Raw genomic sequence first — 24,728 nt, 5'->3', positions numbered from 1 at the left:
TTGAGCGCTAACACACGAGTATTGTATCCTCCCAAACTCCCCTTCATAATCTGCAATTTGCTAAAAAGATTAACAAGACAGAAAAGATCAGCCAAGGCTTTCAGAAATTATTTTTATCTGATTATTTTAAAAAGTTATCTCCCACATAGTGATTAACACGCCTCATGATTACTATTGAGCAGGTTTGTATTTTGCTATGTGCTTCATGCATGCCGTAATTCATATTACGTTACTGAAAACTTCCAATTTTTCTGACCCCTCATTAACAATTTGATGACTCATTAATAATAAACTTTGGACATAGTTGAGTTTTCATTTATTCTTAATACATTTAAACTCTTACTGCCTTGCCAACAATGGCCTCCAAACTGCTTCCTATACATCATAACTTCTCATTTAAGTTTGAAGACACTTAAAATTTCAGTACTGGAAGAAAAGTTCATCTAGATGTAAAACTTCCTGCTTTTGAAACCTGAAACAATCGCAAACCCACGTGCTATCTAAAAAATAGCCGCTGTTTCAGCAAAGTTCTTCAATACTTACTAGAAACATACACTTGTTATTAATTGATTATTCAAAATTGCCCCATACTACCTTCACTCTTTTGTCTCTTGGAGAGTCTCCTGTTGCATGCTTTATAGTTCCTAATAACATACACATGCTATCATAAAGTCAGATAGGCACCACAGATATTTGTATCAACTTCAACTATTTAACTTATGAAGCATCCATAAAAAGCTGAAGCACTTTTTTTCAGTTAAGACTGCAGAAAGATACAATTATGAGTTCTACTGGGTGTACAGGTTAGAAATGCAAACAACTTTAGAGCATGTTCTTCTTTGCCCAGGTAGGGCTGATAGATAAAAATATAATGTATGGTACAGGGATGTGGTAGAATTTAGCAGTCAGCCTTAGCTGAAACAGAGAACAGATAATGATTCTAAAGCCAGTAAAGAACAATCCCCTGCAACACTCTGGAAAACAAACTGATGTGCTTTTCAGGATTGCTAACGGGTACTACCAAAAAAAAAAAAAAGTAGAAAGAAGGTCAATACAGAGAACTGTGATCTTTACAGATTGGCAATATAAGCTTATGGGCAAATAAATCCAAGCATAATCTGATGAGAATCTGTATGGATTTAAGAACAATGCAGAAAACTGCAACGAGAAACACATCATTGAAGAAAATTAGCAAGCACAGAACTAAAAGAGTACCTCACTTAAAAAAAATTAAACAAGAAAGCAATTTCTACTTCCACCATACACATCACAAATCAAAATTTTATGTCATGTAACAATTAAATGCTTTAAGCAGTGCGCTTTAAATAACAGGCAAATTAAAACAGCAACACACAAAATTATGCAGGCTACCTATAACATAGAATTTTTCAAACTTGCATTTCAAGTTTGGGGTTTTCTTATTTATACAAAAAACTTTAAACAATTTTAAGAAATACTGCTTTGCAAAATCAACTTTTCAACAAGCCTGCCTAAAGATTTTTGCTCACTATGTTAATCTGTAAATTGGTTTGACAAGAAAGCAAGAAATAGTGTTACTATCAAGGCACTGAGCAACTCTTCCCTTCCACTCTTGTTCCATGGCATGGCATTTATGAAGCACACAAGTTCACAAAGCCAAACAATATACCATACAAATAAAACATTTAAGATTAATAAAAGCAATATCAAGAAAAATGCAAAATGAAGTAGAAATTACTATTATTAAGTACAGGTAGACAGAGATAACATATAAAGGTATTAAGGATTAAATATTAGGATGTACAAACTTGCAACAATTTAAAAGGCAACTGTCAGCTTGGAGAACCTTAGATGCACTTAAGTCATTTTTTATTTTCCTTTAGGCATTTGCAACTGTAAAGCTGATAATGCAAAATTAATTACTAGAAATTGTTCTAAATTAGTGAGCTAAAAGGCCAATCATTAATCTTCACCATCATTTGATAGTTAATCCATAGCTGTTTGCAATGTTTGGAATGCATCTCTACGCACTACTAAAGACACTTGTGAGCTAATAACTAAAACATTTGCCTCTGCCATTAATTTTAACTTAATTTGACATCCAACATTTACTAATTGCCAAGGAGAAAAATTAGCATACAGCAAGGAAAAAGGTTAAGATGATTGACATTTGCATTAAAGAACACAGTGAAAATACTTCAACTGTGTTAAGACTTTGTCTTTTCTTGTTATCAGGTGAGCAATTTTGTGGAGTAGAGAGGGGACAGGAATGCCTGCCAAACAGGTCAAACAATTATATGGTACTGCTGTTTCCTTACAGCTTCTGCTCCTGCAAATTAGTCCCCGTGCTGCAGATTCCATCAATAAACTCTTCATAATTCCAGAAAATGTTACAACTTTTTAATATTAACAAGGACTTTATTGACCTGTTTTTTCCACTTTCCAGCTAGCAACATTAACAGTTCAAAAGTGGAAACTGTTCTCCAAACAAAAAAAGATCTGTTTAGACTGGAGGCACTAGCATCCACAGATATCAAAACTAATTTTCAGTTCAGTGAAGAGAAAGATACAAAGGTGTGCACTGTACATTGACTGTAGCTCACTGACCTGAAGAATCTCTGGTTATTTCTGAGTGGTTCTGAGTGGAAGAAAGCTAAGAAAAGCAAATTCCCTTACATTATGCAGGAAGCTACATATGGGAAGTTTCTAGAGGAGCCCATGTTTCCATTAAAAGGTATTCACTAATACGTAAGTGAAAAAAGGAAAAAAATCACCGTACCAATACATTTTCATGTTCCCCATTTTTATCTCAGCAAGAAGTTTTTGCCTCTTTTCTTCCCCGCTTGAGAAAAAATATGCTCACATACAGAATACAAATAATTTCTAGAATAAGAAAGTACTAGTCAATACAATTCTTGAAAGTCTTCACTTATATGAGAGATACATCTATATATGTTGGTTGAATTTTATTTTCAAATCAGATCAAGGTAGAGCTTATTATTACCTCACCATACAACAATAAATTGAAAGCATTGTACCGAACACTCAAGTAGTTGCTCATTTTCACAAATATAATTATTGCTTTCCATTTATTTAAATAGCAAGACATGAGCTTGTTATCTTCAAGGTATATATTTCCCTTCCTATCCCAATCCACTTTCCTGCCACCATTTGCACAGTTCAGTAGACAGCCAAACTCTCCATGAAGTACCACTGTGCCTTGTGCACATTTGATACTAAATTATTAACAAAAATATGTTGTAGCAAAATTCAGTGTTTACCACACTGCATGTCCCAATACCCAGCTACCAGTATTGTGCACTTCTCTATTTTACCAATCTTTTTCCATGTGTTGTGGGAAGCCCTGTAGCAGAGGTTCCACATCCATCAGTTCAACTCATGACCCAGAAGTGTTTTCTCATTCAGTTCCCAAATATAAAATAGCACAGCCACAATGAAGAGAGTTGGCAGTAAGCAAGAACTCTGCAGCAACACTAAGATGGCCACTAACAATTTTCCACACTGAAGACACAGGTCCCCCCTAATATTTTTATGCATATAGTTATAAAGATGAGGATCCACTCACTATGCAAAGAAGACTTGAAAAGAAAGAACTTCTCATAGCTCTCTGCAACTTTTTGCATTAGTTCTTTTTCCCCGAAAAATCTGTTTCCTCATTTCTTCTTTATCAGACCCTGGGTATTTTTGAACCAGTAGTAGATCTCTGTCACACACTCTCTTCTTTTAGGCTTCTATGCAGCTCAGTTCACTCAGCTGATCCTGTTCTTTCCTCCTTCATAAATTCTCAGCCTACCTTCCTTACTCCATTCCTGTCCCTCGCTTCACTCTCTTCTTTCTGTTTGATTTACCCAAATTTCAGCATCCTGCAGCTTTAACATGCCATTTACTCAAACGGAGTGGCTAATGAGATGGAGGAGCTCCCCATTAAACTTATGTGCTGCATTCATAAGGACCCATCAGTGATTTAGGCATCCCCCCCCCCCCCCGCCTATTCTGCTGGCTGAATACTGGAATTACTTCCTTCCTCAGAGGCAATGAGCAGCAAAACCCTTCCCACATACTGTACCCACTACATGAGAAGCAAGGAAACACCTAGAAAAGGTGAAGGATTTTGTCAGAACCACGCTTCCTGGAAGGTACATAATTTCAAGGGAGCCTGAACACTCTAGTCTCTGAGTTCCTTTAGCTCTCCACAAATTAGGTGGCCCCTTCCCTCAATTTTTTAAATCCCTGAGAATCATTTATACCTGGAATAAGTAATTCTTTTTATAAATAGCTATTTCTACGATAAAAATGAACTTCTATTTAAGCATTTCAAGTGTGCTGCATACATAATTCCATCTCCCTCAGCTTTGCTTCATGACACACTGGGTGTCATACCTGAAAGCCAAAAACCTGCAGTAGTACAACGATCCTCTTGGCTAACTAACTCTGCTTCTCAGAAGAGCAATGCAGACACTTCTGAGGGCTGAAGTAGCATTTGAAATCTTCAGAATGCCTCAGAGCTAACAACGACTGGAAACGCCACTGTGGGAGAGAGACCTTATACTCTTCAGAGATGGGGATGGAAATGGAGACTCAACAGCCCTCAACAACTCAGGAGTGCCAACGGGATCTGGACTCAAGAGATCATGATAGCCCACTACCTTCTAAAACCACTAAGCCATGTTTCCTTCTCCGTAAATGAAAGTTTTTAAGTTTTCACCAGAAATTAGTTCCTTCACTACCTAACCATTGTTGCTTTTGCCAATTTGCCTGCATCTGCAATAGTGATGAAAATGAGGCAAACATAATACACAAACTCCATACACATCATCATCTTTTGCATTAAATGAGTGAGGCATCTAAAAGGATATATATTCACTGAACACTTATCCATGCTTATTACAGCTGTACTTCTTGGGATTGAAAGCTAGCAATTATTTAGAAATACATTGTATGCTAAAGTCACAGCACTAATGTTTTAAGATTATACAATTTCTTTCCATTCAGATCAGTGAACAAAATTCTAAAATATTTTCCACATAAAGAAACAACAAAACTGTAGCTTCCACATATTAACATTCCTGAGTCTTAATCTGTGCTACTACAAAGTTCAGAATTTACCCAAGTGACTTTTCTTCAACCAGATCATGTAGTAACATGAAGCATCTTTCGAAGTAATAAAATATTTTAAGGGTCTGAAATAAGCAAATGTTCATTTTTTCTAGCAGTTTAAAACATTGAGATATTTTATAAGGGTATTATGCTGTGTAAATCATATTCTTTTAAAACTTGGGGAATCTGAAAGTTCAAAAAGGCCAGTTGTGCACCATTCTTTACTTGTTTCCTATTATTAACCACAAAGCCATTGGTCCTTATTGCAAAGTAACACTCCTAGACAAAGGCCTAGCTGGCATGGTTATAATGTTTAAACATCAGAAGTTTTTAGCTGCTTTCACAAATTCAGTGCTGATTAGAACAAACCCAAGTTTTGATTTAATTTTTTCATTAACATTTTTATTGAACTAGCAGCTGCAGATTAAACACATTTGTATACACTGTGTTAATATTTGCAAAAAAATTATAATACGGAAATCAGAAAATACATGAGCAATACTAAGAAATTTGGCTTTAAAAAGGTTACACACATCTTTTAAATTTTGAGTGCAAGGAAACCAATGTAAGGCAATTATGCTAGAAAAGCCATTGCTGCTTATAAAACGCTGTGCAGCTGTTGGAGGAGAGGGTTACAGTGACAAACAGCTTCCCTGCTACAAAGGTGGCAGGAAATCTATCAAACTGGACAATAAAATTGCGATTGAGTTTCTTTGGCTTTTTATAGCAGCTGCATGTATCTTGATGTGTAGCTCCGCAAAATCTATCCAATTCTGCAACACTAGTCCTTTATATACTAGTTCTTTATCATAGAATGGTGTTATAAATTAGTGGTAAGAATGGAGCAAAGGGTTGTAAAAAGGAAAAATAAGCAGTAACCCAATACAATTAGAGATGAAATATTAAAAACACAAATTGGTTGCTCTCTTAGCAATGTTAAGGAAATATTTTTGCTCCCATAATTCCCACACTACTCTTAAAGCATACTAGAAATCAAAAACATCTGAGATGCACTTAACATCTAACAATCTGCCCACTGAATTATGTCCACACCACGTTAAATCTCTACTATATGAATCTCAAAATTGGTGTAAGAGGATGTAAGAATACTCAAAATAAGTAAAATTGAAGAATTAAAAATTCATTATCATTGGATATTAATATCATTACATAAGGCCATTTTCAAGTCATTAATAAGTTTTTGTCACAAAGAGCTTTTTTGTGATTTTTCCTAATTTATGTTTATTTAAATAAAAAATAGCTATGAAACATCACCCAGCTTTACATTGCTAGTTGTGTGAATTGCAAATGTTACTTACAAAAAAGTTTAAACTGCAAATACACAAAAAAGGTTAAAAAAAACTATTTAAAAATCCTCAAATACTGTATCATCATTCATACCACTATCATTAGGTTTATTTCTGGGTGCTTTTGTTGCTTAACCATGTTCCTTTAGGCTTCTGGAGCTGGATAATAATATTAGCACTAACATCCAAACAAACTGAACTCCCTCAAATCCACTTTAATTCCTTCCAAATTGCAATACCACTATGTTGCTAGCACTGCCTCTACTCACACACTTCTAAACCCTGCCATTATTCAGCTTTCTCTGAAATAGGTTGGAAGAACAAGCAGTCCTTACATATTGACCTGAAACCCAACAAATTTTGGAAAACTGAAATAAGGTGTTTTTTTCCACAACCAAGGATACCTCACACTATGCCAGCATGCCAGGAACAGAATATGAGAAACAGGAAGAGTCAAGCACATCATATTCCCATTCACTATGGTACTGCACTAAAATATATGCAGCCTTTTGAAAAAAACTGAAAGTAACATTATCTACACACCCTCAGCTTTTTGGTGTTTTCTAAAAACAGATTCCTTTTCTTAATATTTGGCCCACAGGATCACTGAAAATCTTTTTTTTTTCCTCCTCTATAAACTCTAGACCACTTGATTAGCCACATTAAATTAACATGTAATATTAATGATCAAAAATCTATCTTAGCATTTTAACATAGATAAATTAATTAAATAAGATTTCATCCATTACACTAACTTACAACTCATAAAAAATGTCAAAGAATAGAACTACAACTTATAAGTGCAAGATCATTTTTAAATTCAATACACCAAAGCTCTGTATGACAGAGGAAAAAAGGTGGTCTTCCTCCACCTCTCCTTCTTTCCCTAGGGACAGTTCCCCAGCAATTCCAAGCAATTAGAGAAATGCTTTAAATTATGCCAGTTTCTATAAAAGCACATTAGGGATCTTTACTCTGGCTACAGTTTGCTACTGTATGATCTATTTCACCTACACCCTCTGCATCTTGGGGGAAAGAAAACAAACAGATTTTTGAGGGCTGAAGATCTGACACAAAAGAAGATTAAGGTATTTTTGTACGACTAGAGCATGACCTCAGTATGGGTTAAAATTTGGCCCTGAATTCTTTGCACCAATAGCCTGGTTAGCCAAGTGACCACTTAATGCTGCTTCATGCACTTTTACTTTATGTATTTCTGTACTTGCCTTCCCATAGCCAAACAACCAACTATCAAGCTATGTTTGGGATGAATAAATAGAGCTTCAAAATAACAGTATTCGTGTTGTCTGCAGAGATGGATACTTTTCTTCAATTCATTCAAAATAAAGGACCCTCAGAAATGCTAACCATCCCTTAGAGTCATAAAATGATTATCAGGATTCACAGACTTCCAGTCCTTCTTTTTACATAGTTAATTTATACAAATTTAGAAATACATAATTTACAATTTAATTCATCCTAAGTAAATCTTTCTGATAAACCAGAACAATTAGGCTTACATAGCCCTTGTTCTTTTGTATGGAAAAGGAAGAAGGGCAGTTATATTTTACACTACAATACCTTGATTGAGATTCACTAATAACTTTTATGATAAAATTCTGGCTGCCACAACGAAAAAAACAGCCAGAAAAATAATGAAGGCTAATGGTCTTATTCATACTGCAAGGATTTGTTTTCTCATCATGCATTCCATGACGGCTTAACAGCTGAAATGTCCATCTTAACTTTGATTTCTTTGCTTTTTACTGCCTTGTTTTACAGCCTTTTGATGTTTCTAAATGGTATTTTTGTTTAAGAATAGATATGGTACGCCACCTTGTGTTCATGCCATTATTAAAAAACCCAGTCCAGCACACACATTCTTCAGAAATGTTCCTGAAATTTGATTATCTAATTTTTGAAAATATTTATGTGCCAATTTTAGTATCAAAAAATACTAGCACAACTTGAACAACAAGAAACATTTTTGTTTGAAGTGTTCAAACAACAAAATTAATATTTAATTGTCAAATATTTGAAACAGTTATGTCCAGTAACATATATAAACACTGGAATTCTATTTATTTCAACTGTTGATCTTCATTTCAAGACTATCTCATTGTATGATCCACCACTTTACAGCTCCAAACTTCATCACACAGCGAACAAAATTTCCCAACAATTGCACTCACTCACCTTTGAATGCGTTATTGACAGTGTATCCACCCAAACACGCCAGCCACCCCATTCATATTTGATCGCATGGTAGAGCAAAATTCGAAATATAGCATACACCATCTCAGTTATCTTCTGTTCCTCAGAAGTCTTAGGATTAAAACAGCAAAGGGAAAGCATCCACTCCTGCCAGACAGAGCACTGCAACAAACTCCTGCAAAATGCACATATGCTATATAATACAGTTTCAAAATTGATCCTAATCTACATCAGCCAAGTGAAGAATTTAACATGCACAAAAGCACTGCTGTATGCAAGCTTCTCTAATATTACATATTGAAGAGTAAGAGTACAGAATTTGCTAAACAGCAATGAAGCTATAGCTGCTGAATGAGGCTATTTTATTAGGAGACTATTATTTACTTACACTGTTTGCATACATGTGCATATAACAAGCTATCTTACCTCCTATTTTCTCTGCTGTTATTGAAAAGTTTAATCATATCTGAGAGAAAGGCTCGCCGAACCTCCAGAGTTTCTGTGCACTGGGGAGAGTTACGTAGCAGGATTGCAATAACTTTTAATACCTCTGTAAAATAGGTCATGAGTAACAAAATATTAGTACTAAAGCAAATCTTAAAATACTGGACATCTTTCAATATTGTTTGTATGCTAATCACTTCAAGAAAAGTGAAGCCACATAAAAAAGTATTACACTGAGAAAAGGCACATCTCTACTTGAGTAGGTTTGATTAATATAAATCCTTTCTTTCAAGATTTCTCACATCTGCTCACCTTCAGGGGGATTTGCAATCCCATACAGCTGAAGAAAATGGAAGCAGAATTAAACTATTACGAAAATTTTTGAATTACCAGGTTTAAGGAGCAGAATTGTAACTAGATGATGAATGACTACTATAAAACAAACTAATATCAAAACGTCTTCTTAAGAAAGACAAAGTCCACATAATATAATGCATCAGTTATAAAACCAATATACAAGAAAAATGCACAGATTTCTCTCTGCCTCAATAATACTGAATTTTCAAAGAATTTGAACAACTCCTGAGTACTCTTAATGATTTTTTTTTTTTAAAAAAAAAAAAAAAAAAACACACTCTGAGGAGGGGACAAAACCTTCCTGATATAAAGTTTAATCTGTTACTCTATGAGTGTATTGCTTTCAATATTTAAGGCGGCAGTCACTGTTGTTACGTTCCACTTTTTGAAGGAGTGGGACATTGCTGTTCTTGTTAACAACAACAACAAAAAATCTGTAACTAAATTAAGATGGGATTTGTACACAGTCACCGTGGTAGTTTCAACTCATCTTGTAGAATTTCTTTTAAAAAGTCCCTATTTAATAATATTAACATTGACATTACATAAGTACTCCAGGAGTCGCTCTTCCTAGTAAACCTAGATGATTCCAGACTCAGAAGTCACACTACAAATAGTCTGTACTAATCACAGCAGGGACTGTCAACTTCAAAAATTTTAAGAAAAAGAAACAGAAATCTCATCACATCTCTATTGCTTCATATAGAATTACCAGAAAGCAAACGACACCCTCCAACCAGACTTCTCTCCTCTGTATCTGCTTGGCTTTCCTTTCTCTATCCTACCTTCCACATGAAGTAACCCCACAGCTACGTCCTACACTTAATGCCCTGCACTGACAAAACAGCTATGAAAGTGAAAATTCTGTATTTCTCTACACAAAATGAACTCCCAAAGCTATCATAATACCATTATATTACATACAGAGTACATTAATAATGCATATAATTCAGGAAAGGAGATCAGTATTTCCACTTAGTTCAAAAGACATCTTAAGTTTCATATCAAGATATTTTCCATGAAGTAAGTGAACCAAAACATAAGCAAATACATTTCTCCTACTTTCAGTCTAGTGTTGTCATACTGAGAGTTATTTAAGATGAAGGATCTTTCCATACTTCAGATAATTCAGTCTGACATCACCAAATAATGCAATCAGAATTGTGCTGGAACTTTAACATGTACTAAATCAAAATATTCTGTGTATGCAAGTCTTGAAAACCATTTCATAACATATTGCACAGCCAAAAAGGGTGAGTTATGAACTACATACACATTTAGACACATAAGATGTCTTTCAAAAAGCTGAAAATATATGCTTCCTGAATAACTCCAACTAAATTTGCATTATCTTTCCTCTTGCATGAAAAACTACACAAAACTGAGATCAGAATTCAGACTCATAGACGTAATTAATAAGCCTTTTTTCTTTTTTTTTTTTTTAGAACAGTTATTTTGTCTAAAGATGGTATCACTTAGAAATTCATATCATCCTTACGAGGATTTTGTATCTTCACTGTTGAATCTGGGTCAGGATGTTGTTTATGTATCACTTGAGTGCAAATCTGTTCAGTCAGAATCTAGCAAGAAGGAAGAAGACGACACCAAATCAATGTTCATAAAGAGAGCTTACTGGGGTATAGTTGGATACATCTTTTCCACAGTGCCATCATTATTTCACCAAAGTTATAAAACTACACAAAGATCACTGGTCCTTTTTCTTGATAACTTAATTTCTTCTGTTTCTAAAAATTTTACTCAGCTCCATTTTTTGCACTCTCTTAAATGCACAACTGTTATTTTCAATGCACTGGAAGAGAAACCTGAATCTAACCAAAACAGTCATCGAAAGGCAAGATCACTGCTGGAATAAAATTCCACACACACATGAATGTCTGCTTGAGACATTCAACTCACTCATTATCTAGAATTGTTCATAATGAGCATATCCAACTTAGGAAAAAAAAACCCACTCAAGTAGTGAGCTTTAGAAAAAAAAATAGCAGCTCTCAGCTGCATGCTAAGGTTTTAATGTCATCTGGAACATATCAGCCCAAATATGCAAGCAATTTTCTAACAATGTCTTACAAGTAATTAGGAAGATTGGATCCTAACTACAGTATATTACTACCTCAAATAGGACATTGTATGTGGTCATTGTGATTAAGCTTGTCTGAAGCATCAGCCTTTCAGCCAACAAAGAGAACAATCCATGTCCAAGCATGACTTCAGCTTTTCTCCTAAAATAGCACAGAAAGATAAAGAAAATAAACTTGCGTATTAAACTTGCTAAAAAAGTGCCTCATGAAATATGAAATTAAAACATTAACTTTTTTTCTTTCCCTTAAGTCTTCATTTTGGCTAAGGAAAAGGGCAAGGAGTCTGAAAAAGGATAATTCTGAAAGGACAAGTCATTCCCTGAAGATAGTTGGAAGACAGCCATCTTTCTTCCACAGATGCAGTCCACTCACTGATGGACTCAAAAAGCTGGAACAGACCCTTCAGGATTTCTTGATAAACATTAAGGAAAGAGCATCTTTGTCCCTATTTAAGTCAAATATACATTTTAACCATGGACAGTGATCTCACTAGTTATCTCATATTGTAGCCAACTTCCCAGCTAACTCAGTTGATGGGTATCAATAACATCTTTTCTTCTGCAGATGGACCACCTCATGACTCCCAGGATCAGAAAAACATGCCAAAGGAAGACATTTCAAGAAAAATAGGGAGAAATCTATGTGCTACTCAAAGTAAGGACAAGTAGCACAGACATTTGTCCATGACTACCCAAGTACTCTCATATGTTCACACATCATGGCTAAAGCATGAAAGTAGTAATAAAATCAAAATGAGCTAGGATTAACTTTACAGGTAAGCAAGAGTTACCAAACTAGAGACACAGTTGAGAAGGCTTTAGATTTCTACATTACTCACCTTCAAAATGAAAGTGCAAAAACATTTATATGAACACTGCAAAATACTGTTCTGTTACAGATGAAACAAATATCTATCTGTTTCAACTCTGAGCCATGGCAATCTCATTCACATACAAGCTTCTACCTTAATTAACTTCCAGATCACAAAATTGGTTAGGCATATAGGCTATCAGCCATATAAAAAAGGAATTGATTGTTAACATTAATGTAGTTTTACCTAATTACACTAAGAAGGTTGAAAAAGATACTTGAGACATCTTAAAGTAAGTTCTCAGTAAGCAATATGGGTTTCAATCTCACTATTCTAACTCTTATACTGGTTTCACTGGAATTATGCAAAAAGACTGCTTTAGAAAACAGGAAGCTACAATGCAGGTAAGTAGTAGTAAATGAACGTGATAATAAAGTGATAATGCCTGGACAGTAGTTCCCAATAAAAAGCGGTTTCACCACATTGAAAATGGATTAATGACAAACAAAATGAAAGGTACTTAAAGAATAATATCTCCTATTTGGTGAAGCATATTTGCTGGTTAACCTTCAACATAGCCTTTGATTTTTTATTCTATTTTACATACACACACACAATTATATAAATATAAGTCTGTATATACACATACACACACACGTATATGGCATGTCACAACATGCCATTTTCTTAAGATCTAAATCAGTACTTACTTTGGAGCAAGATGCTTTAAGAAGTATCCCATCACTTTTAGAGCTTGCACCCTGATGCCTTCACTTCTTGATGCTAAAAGCTTGTAGACAACCCTAAGTGGAGAAAACACAAGGCTTCCTAAAATAGTTGAAATAAACAGTACAGTTTTTGAAATTACAAATTAACTGCAGCAGACTGCAAATAAATTTGTGTCTGGGCCTAGGGCCTAAGTTGAAAAGATGGCTATTAATAAGACTAGAAAAAACATTTTTGTTAATCACACGACAATTTCTGTTTTCACATTTTTAAATTCTATTTAGAGATTTTTAATCCGATTTTAAACGCTCCAAAATATCAATATATATATAATACGTGTATAGCTGTGGAAAAGTTGTTGCAATTTCTATATGCAAAACTGTCTTAATCTAATATTTTAACCAGAAAACGAAGCAAATAATTGTTTTAATACAAATGTGGCTGAATAGGAAGAGCCATATTTAGATGGGGATTTATTACTAGCACTAATATTTGACACTCGTGCCCTTTGCTGGTCCCTCAGGAAGTAAAGAAGCACCAAGTCGGGAGGCAATCTTGTCATTTCACCCATACCCATTTCTGCTCTTCAGAATATTAAGTATAAAATGTTCAATGCAAAAACACATTGGAATCTTAGCTGAACTGTCCTGTCTACTAAGTTTCATATGCATAAATACATGTTCTTTCTAGAAGGTATTCTTGCAGTCATTACTCTTCTTTAATTATGATGGCAGGTGTTCATATTTCAATCTCAGTTAGAATTCCGACATGAACACAAACAGTTTTCACTTTTCCATTTTCAGTTAGAGCCAAACGATTGCCCTACCATCCTGCAATAGGGCACCGCATTGTACATCTCAGAAGAGCTACAAACCAATTCCTGAGCACTTTTGTTTATTCCAATTCTATTTTCTTGTTACACTAAAAGAGTTTTTTCATAATGCAACCAAACTAAAATAACAAAATTAGGGACATTCATCATTCTAATTAGGAAATGCCTGCTACAACCAGAATTCAGCCCTATCAAAACTCTTAAATAATCTTTATAGGATCACCTATAGTTAGGGCAGCACCTCTGCCCAGCTTATGTCTTTATGATGAAAGAAACAGATCTCTGTGAACTATTTCTTTCAACATGTGCCATTCAGCATGTAGCCCTCTAAACACTAGTGACTACAGAATGATCATCTCACATAGGTTTTGTCATAGTGTCTGCGTGCTGAGTTCTCATTATTGAGTTCTTTTTCATAACATTCATATGTAATATGGAGATATTTCCCTATTTTTCACATAAGACACCAAGACAAGACAACAAAAATAGCATTCTTTATTAGAGGTGAACAAGTTAAAATATACAGGTGCCTTGACAAAGAATTTATACAGTCTTTGGACAAACTCACTGAATGTAGTACTAGAAAATCTTCAGCTCTTCTAGAAATCAGACTATAGGTTTCTCAAGTTGGGGCCACAGAAAAGGCAAGAAACCACACATTTCCTTAATTGTCACTAATTGTGATGTAAGCAGTCTGCCTGGCAGCCCAGGCAAAAAGCCCATTCTCCAAAGCAGCATTCAATGTCCTTAAGCATGTGAAGACTGTTCTCTCTTCAATTCTTTCCCCGATTACTAGAGAGCTTCTCATCTCTGCCAGTTTTTTTTAAGCAGCAATCCTCCCAAGAACATCTAACCGTATCCACAAAATAAAATGTGTGTGAGATTATATAAAAATTGTCTTAATGTATAAGAGCAAAGCAGAGTAAGCAAATTAAAATTCCTGAACAATCTTTATTTTAGAAGTCCCTAACTTCAGTGTTCTTAATTTAGCAATCTTAGTAAGGAGGTCTCAAAAGTATAGTCTTTAATGTAGTTTCTTGGATTTTCAAAAAAAGTATACGTTTCTTTTGCTCAGTATCTTTTCATTTCAATCTGTTTTCATTTCTAATGTTCAGCATCATAGAGTATGTCAACAGTAACTCAGATAAAGGCCTAGCCACTTCCTGCCAGACATGGACTGCTGGGAACCCACTGCCAGAGAACTGTCTCTCCACCTCTTACTGTGAATGCACGAACAACAAATTTCAGAAGCTTAAAACATTGGCAAGTGAGAGGCTCCAGAAAAGCACATTCTGGATATTATTGCGAGTCTCACCAACCCTGATGCCAAATTTCAAACTCCTGCTCTACACCTATGTGATGCTAACATTTCCCATGACTTAGTTTTAAGAAAAGAGCTATTTTGAGGAAATCTGTAAAGCGTTATTAAAAAAAAATAAATAAATCTAATTTGAATGACTGAAGAAACTTTCCAAAAGTATCCAATGTTACAATATTGCATTTTACATCAGCCAGTTGTAAAAAGTTCACAGGACTTAGCCAGAGTTAATAGGCCTTATTTATACATACCTAAGCACTCACCACCAATTATATATTCCTTAACTATTGCCTACCTAAAGGTATTACCCAGGACATCTAAACTGAGACAAATAAAATCCGATTCTACATTGGAATTTAAATGAAAACCCAGGAATGATTAAAATCCAATTATCTATAGTAAATAATTTATCCTGGAAAAGTTGAAGCAACAGCAGCTGTGGAATAAAACCAAGGGGTAAGCCCACCATACAGTGTCAAGCTAACAATGTAATCCATTTCCCTACTTGTCTTAACAGAACAGTATGAGCGATACCTAGTCTCATAGGGAAAAAATATTTTCGTATGATTATTATTTCTTCAGTAGATTGGTAACTTTTAAATTTTTAATTATTTCTAAAAACTATTTATAACGCTTTGTAGAATTATTTTTATATTTCAATAACAAGGTTTTTTTAATCAAAAAAACAATAAATATATAAGCAACCCATTAAGTGACTGGAGACAGTACAGGAGCAAAGAATGTAATAAATGAGACAGAAAAACAAAATGATTTCTCACTGTGGACTCACTATTCATACTGACTTGCCCATACACTAGTTAATAAAAAGGAAAATGTCTACTGCCAGTTGTTAGGTAAAAACAAATGTATTACATTAGAGACCCAACATGGCATTCATATACTTTATTATTTAGAGTTTTTATTAGTTTCCCATAACATAATACATTACCATACAAATGAAGGCAAAGCTGAAGAAAATGGGTTAAAAGGAAAAGAAAAAAGGAAAAAAAAAACAGCCTAGCACTAAAAAGGGAGGAAACAATTATGAACATGCCTGAATGCCGTCTCTTGAGAAAGAGCAACTGAAAAAAATATATATATAAATGGGAGTTAACCAATAGGTGCAAAAAAATATATGAACTGAGACTCTGCCTTTATACAGCAAGAGAATTACTACTCCACATACTTTTCTAGGAATAATTCTTACCTTTTTTTGCCTGATGCTATTTTCTCCCCACAAGGTCCATGCAGATTCATTTTAAATTAGAAAAGTTCAATAATGTGACCACCCTCTGAGAGCCACAACAAAAAAATCAAAGCCATAACTTAGTCTTTTCCTAGTAGATCTTCTCCTGTGCTTTTAGTGTTAGTAGAACAGGCTTTCTTCCCTAACTACTTTTCCTCTCACAAGTGTGAAACAACATTTCTCATTTTGGGGGGGAAACAGTCATTGTGAATAATCCATACCAAAGTGATAAATTTAAACAAACAAAAGCTTTCTTCTGCAAAAATCCCATAATACCTTGCACATAAAAAAAAAAAAAAGGAATGAAGGCTAACAGATCAGAAGAAATCTGAGCCATTTTTTGCCAGCCTACTTTCAGTTCTAAAACATATGTAAGAATGGAATGCTAAAAACCCAGTAGATGAAGATTTAACATCCACATATAGACTAACCCAAATTGACTACTACTTGTTTCAGCATGACTGGCAGCTTGGATACATTAAAAAAAGACCTCATTGATAATATATCCATCACCACCTCTTGCCAAAGAACACCTGGACATAAAAATCACCCAAAAGGAGTCTGAGATTGCAACACACACTGACAAGAACCTTTCAGACTGCATGGAAGTTTTAGTAAATAGCAGTAAGGTCAAAATATTATTCTCTTTTGCCTGTTTACAAAATCTAACTTACCGTAATCCATTCCTCTTGTCAAAAGCAGGGATCATAGAACTGGGATGCTCTGACATCAGAGCAACAAGCAACTGCAGGACATCCATTAGATTGTCATCCTGTTGAATAAAAATTACAAATTTGAAATGAAAATGCATCTATGCTAGAGCATTGTTTTGTCAAAAGAGCCACTGCAAATTATTTTAAAATGATCTGGGTAGTATTAGTAGACCAAGGGCCAAAAGGAATAGGCCAGGATCAAAGAGCTGAAGATCAAGAAGGCAAGTTCATGGAGCCAGGAGAAAATATTATGAAGAAAATACTTACTTTTTTTTTTTTTTCCAAATAGAGGGGAAAGTGACACAAATGTGTCTGGGGAGTAAGCCCCTGACAGGGAATGGACTCTATAGCTATTTCATATTTCATCCCATGCACATGGTCATCTGTCCACATACACATTTCCCTCTCTTCATGCACAGTAGCTACTGCATATTTGGGGCACTGGGCAATATTCAATAAGAAATCTCTACTAACAAATGCCCACTCTAGGAAAATAAAATTAACATCACCTGCCACTGATAATATCAAAAATAGGTAATTCAAGCCACCCTGTAAAGTTTTTAACACTATTAGTTTAAAGCACTCAAAACTACAGTTTAGGAATTTGTTTGAAGTTACATTACAACTACAAAATACCTACAAAGTAGCAAAATACAATCATGTCTTTTCACATTCTTTGTGGTATTAAAATGAAAGCTTAGTTTAAAAAAAAAAAAAAACACTTTCCATCATTTTTGAACAAATATTCTGATTCTGTCCCTATTAGCAAACCAATTTTATGCCTCCTGAACAACTCTGCTCCTCTGAAAATATCATTAGCTTGCATCACAGACACTATCATTGACAAATGAGCCTCAAAAGACTGAATTTTACTTTTTTATTGTTGTTGTTATGAATTTGCATCTAGATAACTAATTCAGTAGGATTCAGTATCCATCTTTTAGACTAGGCCACACACACTTCATTATATAGTTAAAAATATTATCACCTTCTCATCTGAAGGCTATATAAAGCTTCTGCTATTTTGGTTCACTCATTTGTTACCAAGAGTCTTATTTTTTAGATATCGATATATAGGAGAATGACATAAGTTATTTGACCATGATGCAGCCAAGTACATGGTTCAGTAACCAGAATAGAGAATAAAAGGAAGATATAGGTGTAAATAGAAAAGAAAAAAAATCTGTACTACTTGAAGTGAAGCTCAATTAATTCCTTATTTTACCCATTTCAAGCACCCTCACAGAGATTAGATCAGTTAGATTTATGTTCCCATTTCCCTTGTCTTTGATGTTGCATCTGGCATAAAGTGCCTTTTCCTGGTGCTAAAATATGAAGATGCAGATGTATCAGCGGTAACCAACATTTTCTCCCAATTAAGTTTATATGTTTCTCTTAGATGCCATTAACATGCATCTTTATTTTTAATGCATTTTTTCAACTTTATTGCTTTATTTAAGAAGCAGAATAAAAGGAGTAAAAAACAAAATTAAAAGTATTAAAATTATTACTTAAGCAGCATAAAACAAGTTTGTTTTTTTAAAGCACCATCTGCTTTTCTGCTTGGTAAATCAGTTTGCAAATCAACATAGGAAACTATTTTGACTTACTGGCTTACTGAACTTCAATCTAATATTGAACATAGTGCACTGCTCTGCAAGATATTGGTAATTCAACACACTACGCTTAAGAATTGGACAATATTTGCTACTTCCTCTACAGAGCCATCTTGTGGCAAAAAGAGGGTATTGTATTTTATTTGAAAATATTAAGGTAATTTAGTTAGTGGTCACAAACAGTGGAAGCAATATTAAAAAAAAGAACAAATTAAAAATTACCTCATGGATAGTGAGCAGATAATTCAGAATAGCCTGCAATTCATCTTCTTTTATTCCATAGTCCTTTAAAAGCAATCAGGTTTTAACTATCATCTTACAACATACAAAAGAGCAGTTCCCAAAAGAGCATTATTATACACCATGGTTACATACAGTGTAAGAGTCTCACAAGACAAGTTTATTTTCACTATGTACTATAATAGCTTCATACATAGAAGGTAGCTGTTTCTCTGCCCCAAAAGAACCCAACTGAAGGTTACAAAAGAGCATTAAGATGACTCCAAGACAGGCATAAAGGTAAGCTGGCGAGTAACATAGTACATAAAATAATCGATACAGAGAATGTGAACTGAGAGCTTTTTGTTAATAGGCTAATGAAGTTATGGTGGCAAAGAGCATGCAAAAGTAGACCTAGATGTTTATTTATGAACATAACTTAGCTCTGCCTATAGCTGAGATTGCTTCTTATTTTGCACTTTAGAATCGTATCTTCAGTTGCTTTCAACTTTGCAAAAATTTAAATAATTTATGGCTTCTGTGTCACAAACCTGCCTTAAGATTTTTTTTGGTGAATTGAGAAACAAAATAAACCATTTATGAGAATGGGATTATGGAAGGAAAGAGGTAGAAAATCTGCAGAAGAATCAACCTTTTATCATGGACATCCTTTTTACTGTTCTTGGAAAGGTCTATCCAAAACTGTCCAAGTCATAAACCTCTGACAGAAAAATCAAATTCACACACTCAATAAAGGTCATTTAGAGTTTGATAGCTAAATTTTCCCCCGTATTTCAATTACAGAACATATGATTTCAGTAAAGACAGAGTCAAGAGCAGAACTTTTCTGGTAGTTACTCTTCCCAACTGCTACGGCTCTGGAGAGCAGCACAGGGAGCATTTTGGTACCTTAGCAGCACAAGAAGTGTGTGTGTGGGGGGGGAGCTGGACTCAAACACAGAAGACAGCCCAGAGAAAGGAGATACAAATAAGAAGAGATCAGAACTTACAGTAGCAAAGGGCTATAAAAAAATCCACAATCAGCAAAACTATTGAGTTTTAATATCTAATGTCCAACAAATGTTTGCAAAACTGGTACTTGTTACTTGTGGAGGGAGTATCTTGTCCTTCGTCCCACTGGTCCATAGCATACAATGCTATACTACTGCCAAATCTACTCCTTACACACTTCCTCTGATGCAAGTGGTATTGTTGTTGTCAAAGGCAAAATACTGAATCAAAAAGTACATATCTCCCTTGTAGTATATATTTCTAAATCAATGATTTAACTATTCTACTTTTGATAAAATCAGCTTAAAAGAGAGAAAATACATCTTCAGCACTACTGTCTATGACAACAGCCACAATAAGATAATGCACCTTAAATGCTATTTTCATTTACTACTTTGCTTACAAAACTCAACATGCTTAGGAAAAAAAAAGTTATAGTGAAGTTGCTTTCCTTATGAAAGGAAACTTGGATACCTTACCATAATTTAAAAGTTAGCCTACCTTCATCACTAGCTGTTTAATGAACATCAATAAGAATGCTCGCAGAGATAAAATCTCTTTTTGATTAGGTCGTGGCCCATCTACAAAAGAAAAAAAAGTAGATACATAAAATACAAACTAAAAGTGGTTATTAGCGTAAAATGCATTTTCAGGTACAGAAAAATAAAAGGCATTTGCTATGTGAAGAGGGCACAATTTTAAGTACAGTTATTTTTCCTCCACTTTGGACTATGAAATAGTAATAATTTTAGAACTTTTTATTAGCAAAATGCTCTGACTAGTGAGGTTCTAGAAAAGCTTTTATTAAACATGGCTTTCTAAAAACCTGTAAATTCTTTTCACAGTTTTACAATTCTCCATTTCCATAAAGAACCATTCTTCTTCACCAACTTCATGCAAGGAATAACTCTAATATGAGAATTTTACATTAGAATTCTTAGATTTCAAATTTTTGCAGTGTACAATTTTTTTTAAGCCTGCATACTGTTTACTAAAAATCAAAGGTAGAACTACATGCCATTATTACACATAGGCTACATACATGACAAAAATGAATCCTGCAATACTATATATATAAGTTACCTTAAGTCAAAGACTTAATTTGTTAACTCAAAGTCAAGGACTTGCTTCTGCCATTTCTGTGTAAAGCAGACTACTACTAAAATTTTTTAAATACCTAAATATTGAGTAGCTCCCAGGAGAGACAGGGTTAAAACAACAGGTGCAAGAAAAAGCCTTTATATAGAAAGCAAATGGCTGTTGCAAACACCTTCCTAGGGACGGTTTTTACATTTGCTCATAGGTTCACAGTTTCTATGATCATAATCACCAGGGAAAAGCAAATCAATTAGCAAATGCAAGTAATCATACAAGACTACGTTTTTGTACAGGATATGCCCACTGGCGTATTTAGTCTAAGAATAGGTATTTTCAACATAGACCAGTCTAGTCAAAATAAGCCATTCAAACTAAAATAGTAGGATTATCCTATACATACACTTGCCCCAGTTTCAATAAATCAGTTCAGAAGCTAATTAAGTAAATCCACATCTTCACTGAAAAGAAAAACCACATGTATTTTGTTCCTTACAAGACGCAAACTACTACAAAACAATCTTTGCAACACTCCAACAGGGTTGCCCATTCTGTGAAGTGGACCCCTCACTCCCAGTACATCTAGCTCTCTTTCACCCACTGCTTCTCTCTCTGAAACTCCAGAGCTTTTCTTCATCACGGGAAAGAGTAGAGGAAGAAGTTCCTTTTCCTCTGTCAAAAGATTCAGAAGGTGTTCTGTGCATCATCCCCATAAAACTCAGAATAACAATCAGAAGGGTCATAAAGCTGTATTTTCAGAAGCATTAATTTTCTAATCTGTTCCAGGCCCACCTGCACAGGTTTATGCTATGTACTGAGTTGCTGCACATTTCATTTTCCCCAGTTCCTTCTACAGTATGGTATCTCTGAGCTAGGCAGCTATTCCCTTTGCTTTTTCCTTACAATCAGTGTTCTTGTTCCGTGTCAATGACAAGTACTAAACACCTGTTCTAAATTTCTTACTACTTCTTTCCCCATGAGTTCACTGTACAGATTAAGCATGCTTATTAAGCATGTTTCCAACAAGTTCAGACCTCTGTGCTTGTCAGACAGACTCAATATGCCTGCTTTCAGCTACACTGGTCTTATCAACAGATCTAATAGGCACTTAAAGGTGTCCAGAACTTGAACAAGCTCCATAAAGAGACTGTATTCCCAAGCACAGATCCACACTTACAAAACCCTACCTGCTCTCCCAGTTCTAATATCTGTTTAATATAGAATCTAATATTATTAAAATAATATATGAAGACAGAAAATATAATTTTCTTCAAAAGTTTTCATTAGTTGTTTTTTGAAAAGAGTCTTCAAGAATATCCTAGGGACAAAAGGTTACGGTGAACTCATTGCATTAAAACAATTCTTTATCTGGAAAATTTACAGTTTATATGACACACTGAACACAATGCTTAAAACAAATGTTAGCTTGCAAGAGTAGAAATGAACACATACCTAAACCTTTGGGAGTAATACCGCTGCGATCCTGAGGATTCACTACCCAGTAATAATACTTTAGGGTATGCATGACCAAAAGAACTGTCCCAACTCGCCGGATTGCATTGTATATGTTAACAGTGCCAATGAACTCAGTAGACAGGTAGGTGTACAGGATCAGCTGAACCTAAAACACCCAGTAAAGAGCTTAAAAATCATTACCTCAGAATTGTAGCATTTCAGGCAACTTCATTCTTAAATTTCATCCATTAAAATTTCTTAAAGAAACAGAAGACTTCCTCTGCCTCACCTAGTAATGAAGCTTCTAAAACTCTTGGAAACTGATGAAAATTTTCATTTTATTTCTAAAACTATAGAGGTTTTTTTTAAGGTAGCCCATTATTCATAGCAGAATGAAAGCATGGCATTCACAGAATCACAGAATTGCTGAGGTTGGAAGGGACCTCTGGGGATCATCTAGTCCAACCCCTTGCTCAAGCAAGGTCACCAAGAGCAGGTGGCCCAGGACCGCATCCAGTTGGGTTCTGAATGTCTCCGAAGACGGAGACTCCACAACCTCTCTGGGCAACATGTTCTGGTGTTCAGCACCCTCACAGGAAAGAAGTGTTTTCTGATGTTCGGACAGAATTTCTTGTCTTTAATTTGTGCCCACTGCTTCTTGTCCTGCCACTGGGCGCCACTGAGAAGAATCTGGCTCCATCTTGTTTACACCCTCCCATCAGATATTCATATACATTGGTAAGATCCCCCTGAGCCTTCTCTTGCCCAGGCTAAACAGTCTCGGCTTGCTCGGCCTCTCCTCGTATAACAGAAGCTCCAGTCCCTTCATTATCTTAGTGGCCCTTTGCTGGACTTCCTCCAGTAGGTCCAAGATTGTCTTGCACTGGGGAGCCCAGCACTGGACCCAGTGCTCCAGCTGTGGCCTCACCAGGGCTGAGTCGAGGCGAACGATCACCTCCCTCAACCTGCTGGCAACGCTCTGCCTAATGCAGCCTAGGAGGCTGTTGGCTGCCTTTGCCACAAGGGAACATAGCTGGCTCACGTATTAAGAGGAAATATGTATGCTTCTATCCTCCTTCATAAAATTTTGGCAGACGAAGTTACAAATTATTTCAAATGCTTGTGGTTGAGAATAGCAGTAGTTATATTTAGCTGACAGAATTTTAAAGACATTAACAAAATGCAAAATGAAAAAAGACAAAAGAAATGCCTAGTACAATTATTTATTACTTCTTTTTGTAAACTATACATATTATACTGTTGGCTCTTGATATTATTTCATAACCTAAAAGGAATTACAGCTGTTTTACAAAATGATGAGCTTTGTGCTTTTTTTGAAGTTTGACAAAGGGTTCATGTAAAACATTCAAACGATCTAATTAAACTGCCACCCCACTTTAAGCCCTCCCCAAAACAACTAATTACAAACGCTATATTAGACCAAAACACACCATTCAAAGAACTTGTCTTGAGACAGAGAGAGAGAGAGCGACAGAGCGGGGCCGAGAGAGGCGCAGGCAGCGAGAGAGAGGCGGGCCGAGAGAGGCGCAGGCAGCGAGAGAGAGGCGGGCCGAGAGAGGCGCAGGCAGCGAGAGAGAGGCGGGCCGAGAGAGGCGCAGGCAGCGAGAGAGAGGCGGGCCGAGAGAGGCGCAGGCAGCGAGAGAGAGGCGGGCCGAGAGAGGCGCAGGCAGCGAGAGAGAGGCGGGCCGAGAGAGGCGCAGGCAGCGAGAGAGAGGCGGGCCGAGAGAGGCGCAGGCAGCGAGAGAGAGGCGGGCCGAGAGAGGCGCAGGCAGCGAGAGAGAGGCGGGCCGAGAGAGGCGCAGGCAGCGAGAGAGAGGCGGGCCGCGAGGCGCGCAGGCAGCGAGAGAGAGGCGGGCCACGAGGCGCAGGCAGCGAGGCGCAGGCAGCGAGAGAGAGAGACAGAGAGGCAGCAAGAGAGAGGCGGGCCGCGAGGCGCGCAGGCAGCGAGAGAGAGGCAGAGGCAGCGAGAGAGAGACAGAGAGAGAGACAGAGAGAGAGACAGAGAGAGAGACAGAGAGAGAGACAGAGAGAGAGACAGAGAGAGAGACAGAGAGAGACAGAGAGAGACAGAGAGAGACAGAGAGAGACAGAGAGAGACAGAGAGACAGAGAGACAGAGAGAGAGAGAGAGACAGAGAGACAGAGAGA

At 36.0% G+C, this 24,728-nt stretch overlaps 1 protein-coding gene across 1 annotated transcript in view; it reads right to left on the bottom strand.

Moving 5' to 3' along the window:
• The window catches only part of LOC112976363 (lipopolysaccharide-responsive and beige-like anchor protein), a gene marked incomplete at its 5' end in the record, with an annotated part of 360,077 nt that extends 337,351 nt beyond the window's left edge, over positions 1-22,726 (bottom strand). The window contains 9 exons of the mRNA XM_026087491.1: positions 8,601-8,793; positions 9,045-9,168; positions 10,918-10,999; positions 11,551-11,659; positions 13,040-13,132; positions 17,126-17,223; positions 19,003-19,065; positions 20,512-20,591; positions 22,558-22,726. Coding sequence (XP_025943276.1) covers positions 8,601-8,793; positions 9,045-9,168; positions 10,918-10,999; positions 11,551-11,659; positions 13,040-13,132; positions 17,126-17,223; positions 19,003-19,065; positions 20,512-20,591; positions 22,558-22,726 — 1,011 coding nt within the window. The remainder of the gene's footprint in view (positions 1-8,600; positions 8,794-9,044; positions 9,169-10,917; positions 11,000-11,550; positions 11,660-13,039; positions 13,133-17,125; positions 17,224-19,002; positions 19,066-20,511; positions 20,592-22,557) is intronic.
• Between the last annotated feature and the right edge of the window lie 2,002 nt (positions 22,727-24,728).

Source organism: Apteryx rowi, unplaced genomic scaffold (assembly GCF_003343035.1).
Source record: "Apteryx rowi isolate R43461 unplaced genomic scaffold, aptRow1 scaffold_72, whole genome shotgun sequence".
Taxonomy (NCBI): Eukaryota; Metazoa; Chordata; class Aves; order Apterygiformes; family Apterygidae; genus Apteryx; species Apteryx rowi.
The sequence above is the reverse complement of the archived record's forward strand: the minus strand, read 5'-3'. Positions and strand labels throughout refer to the sequence as shown.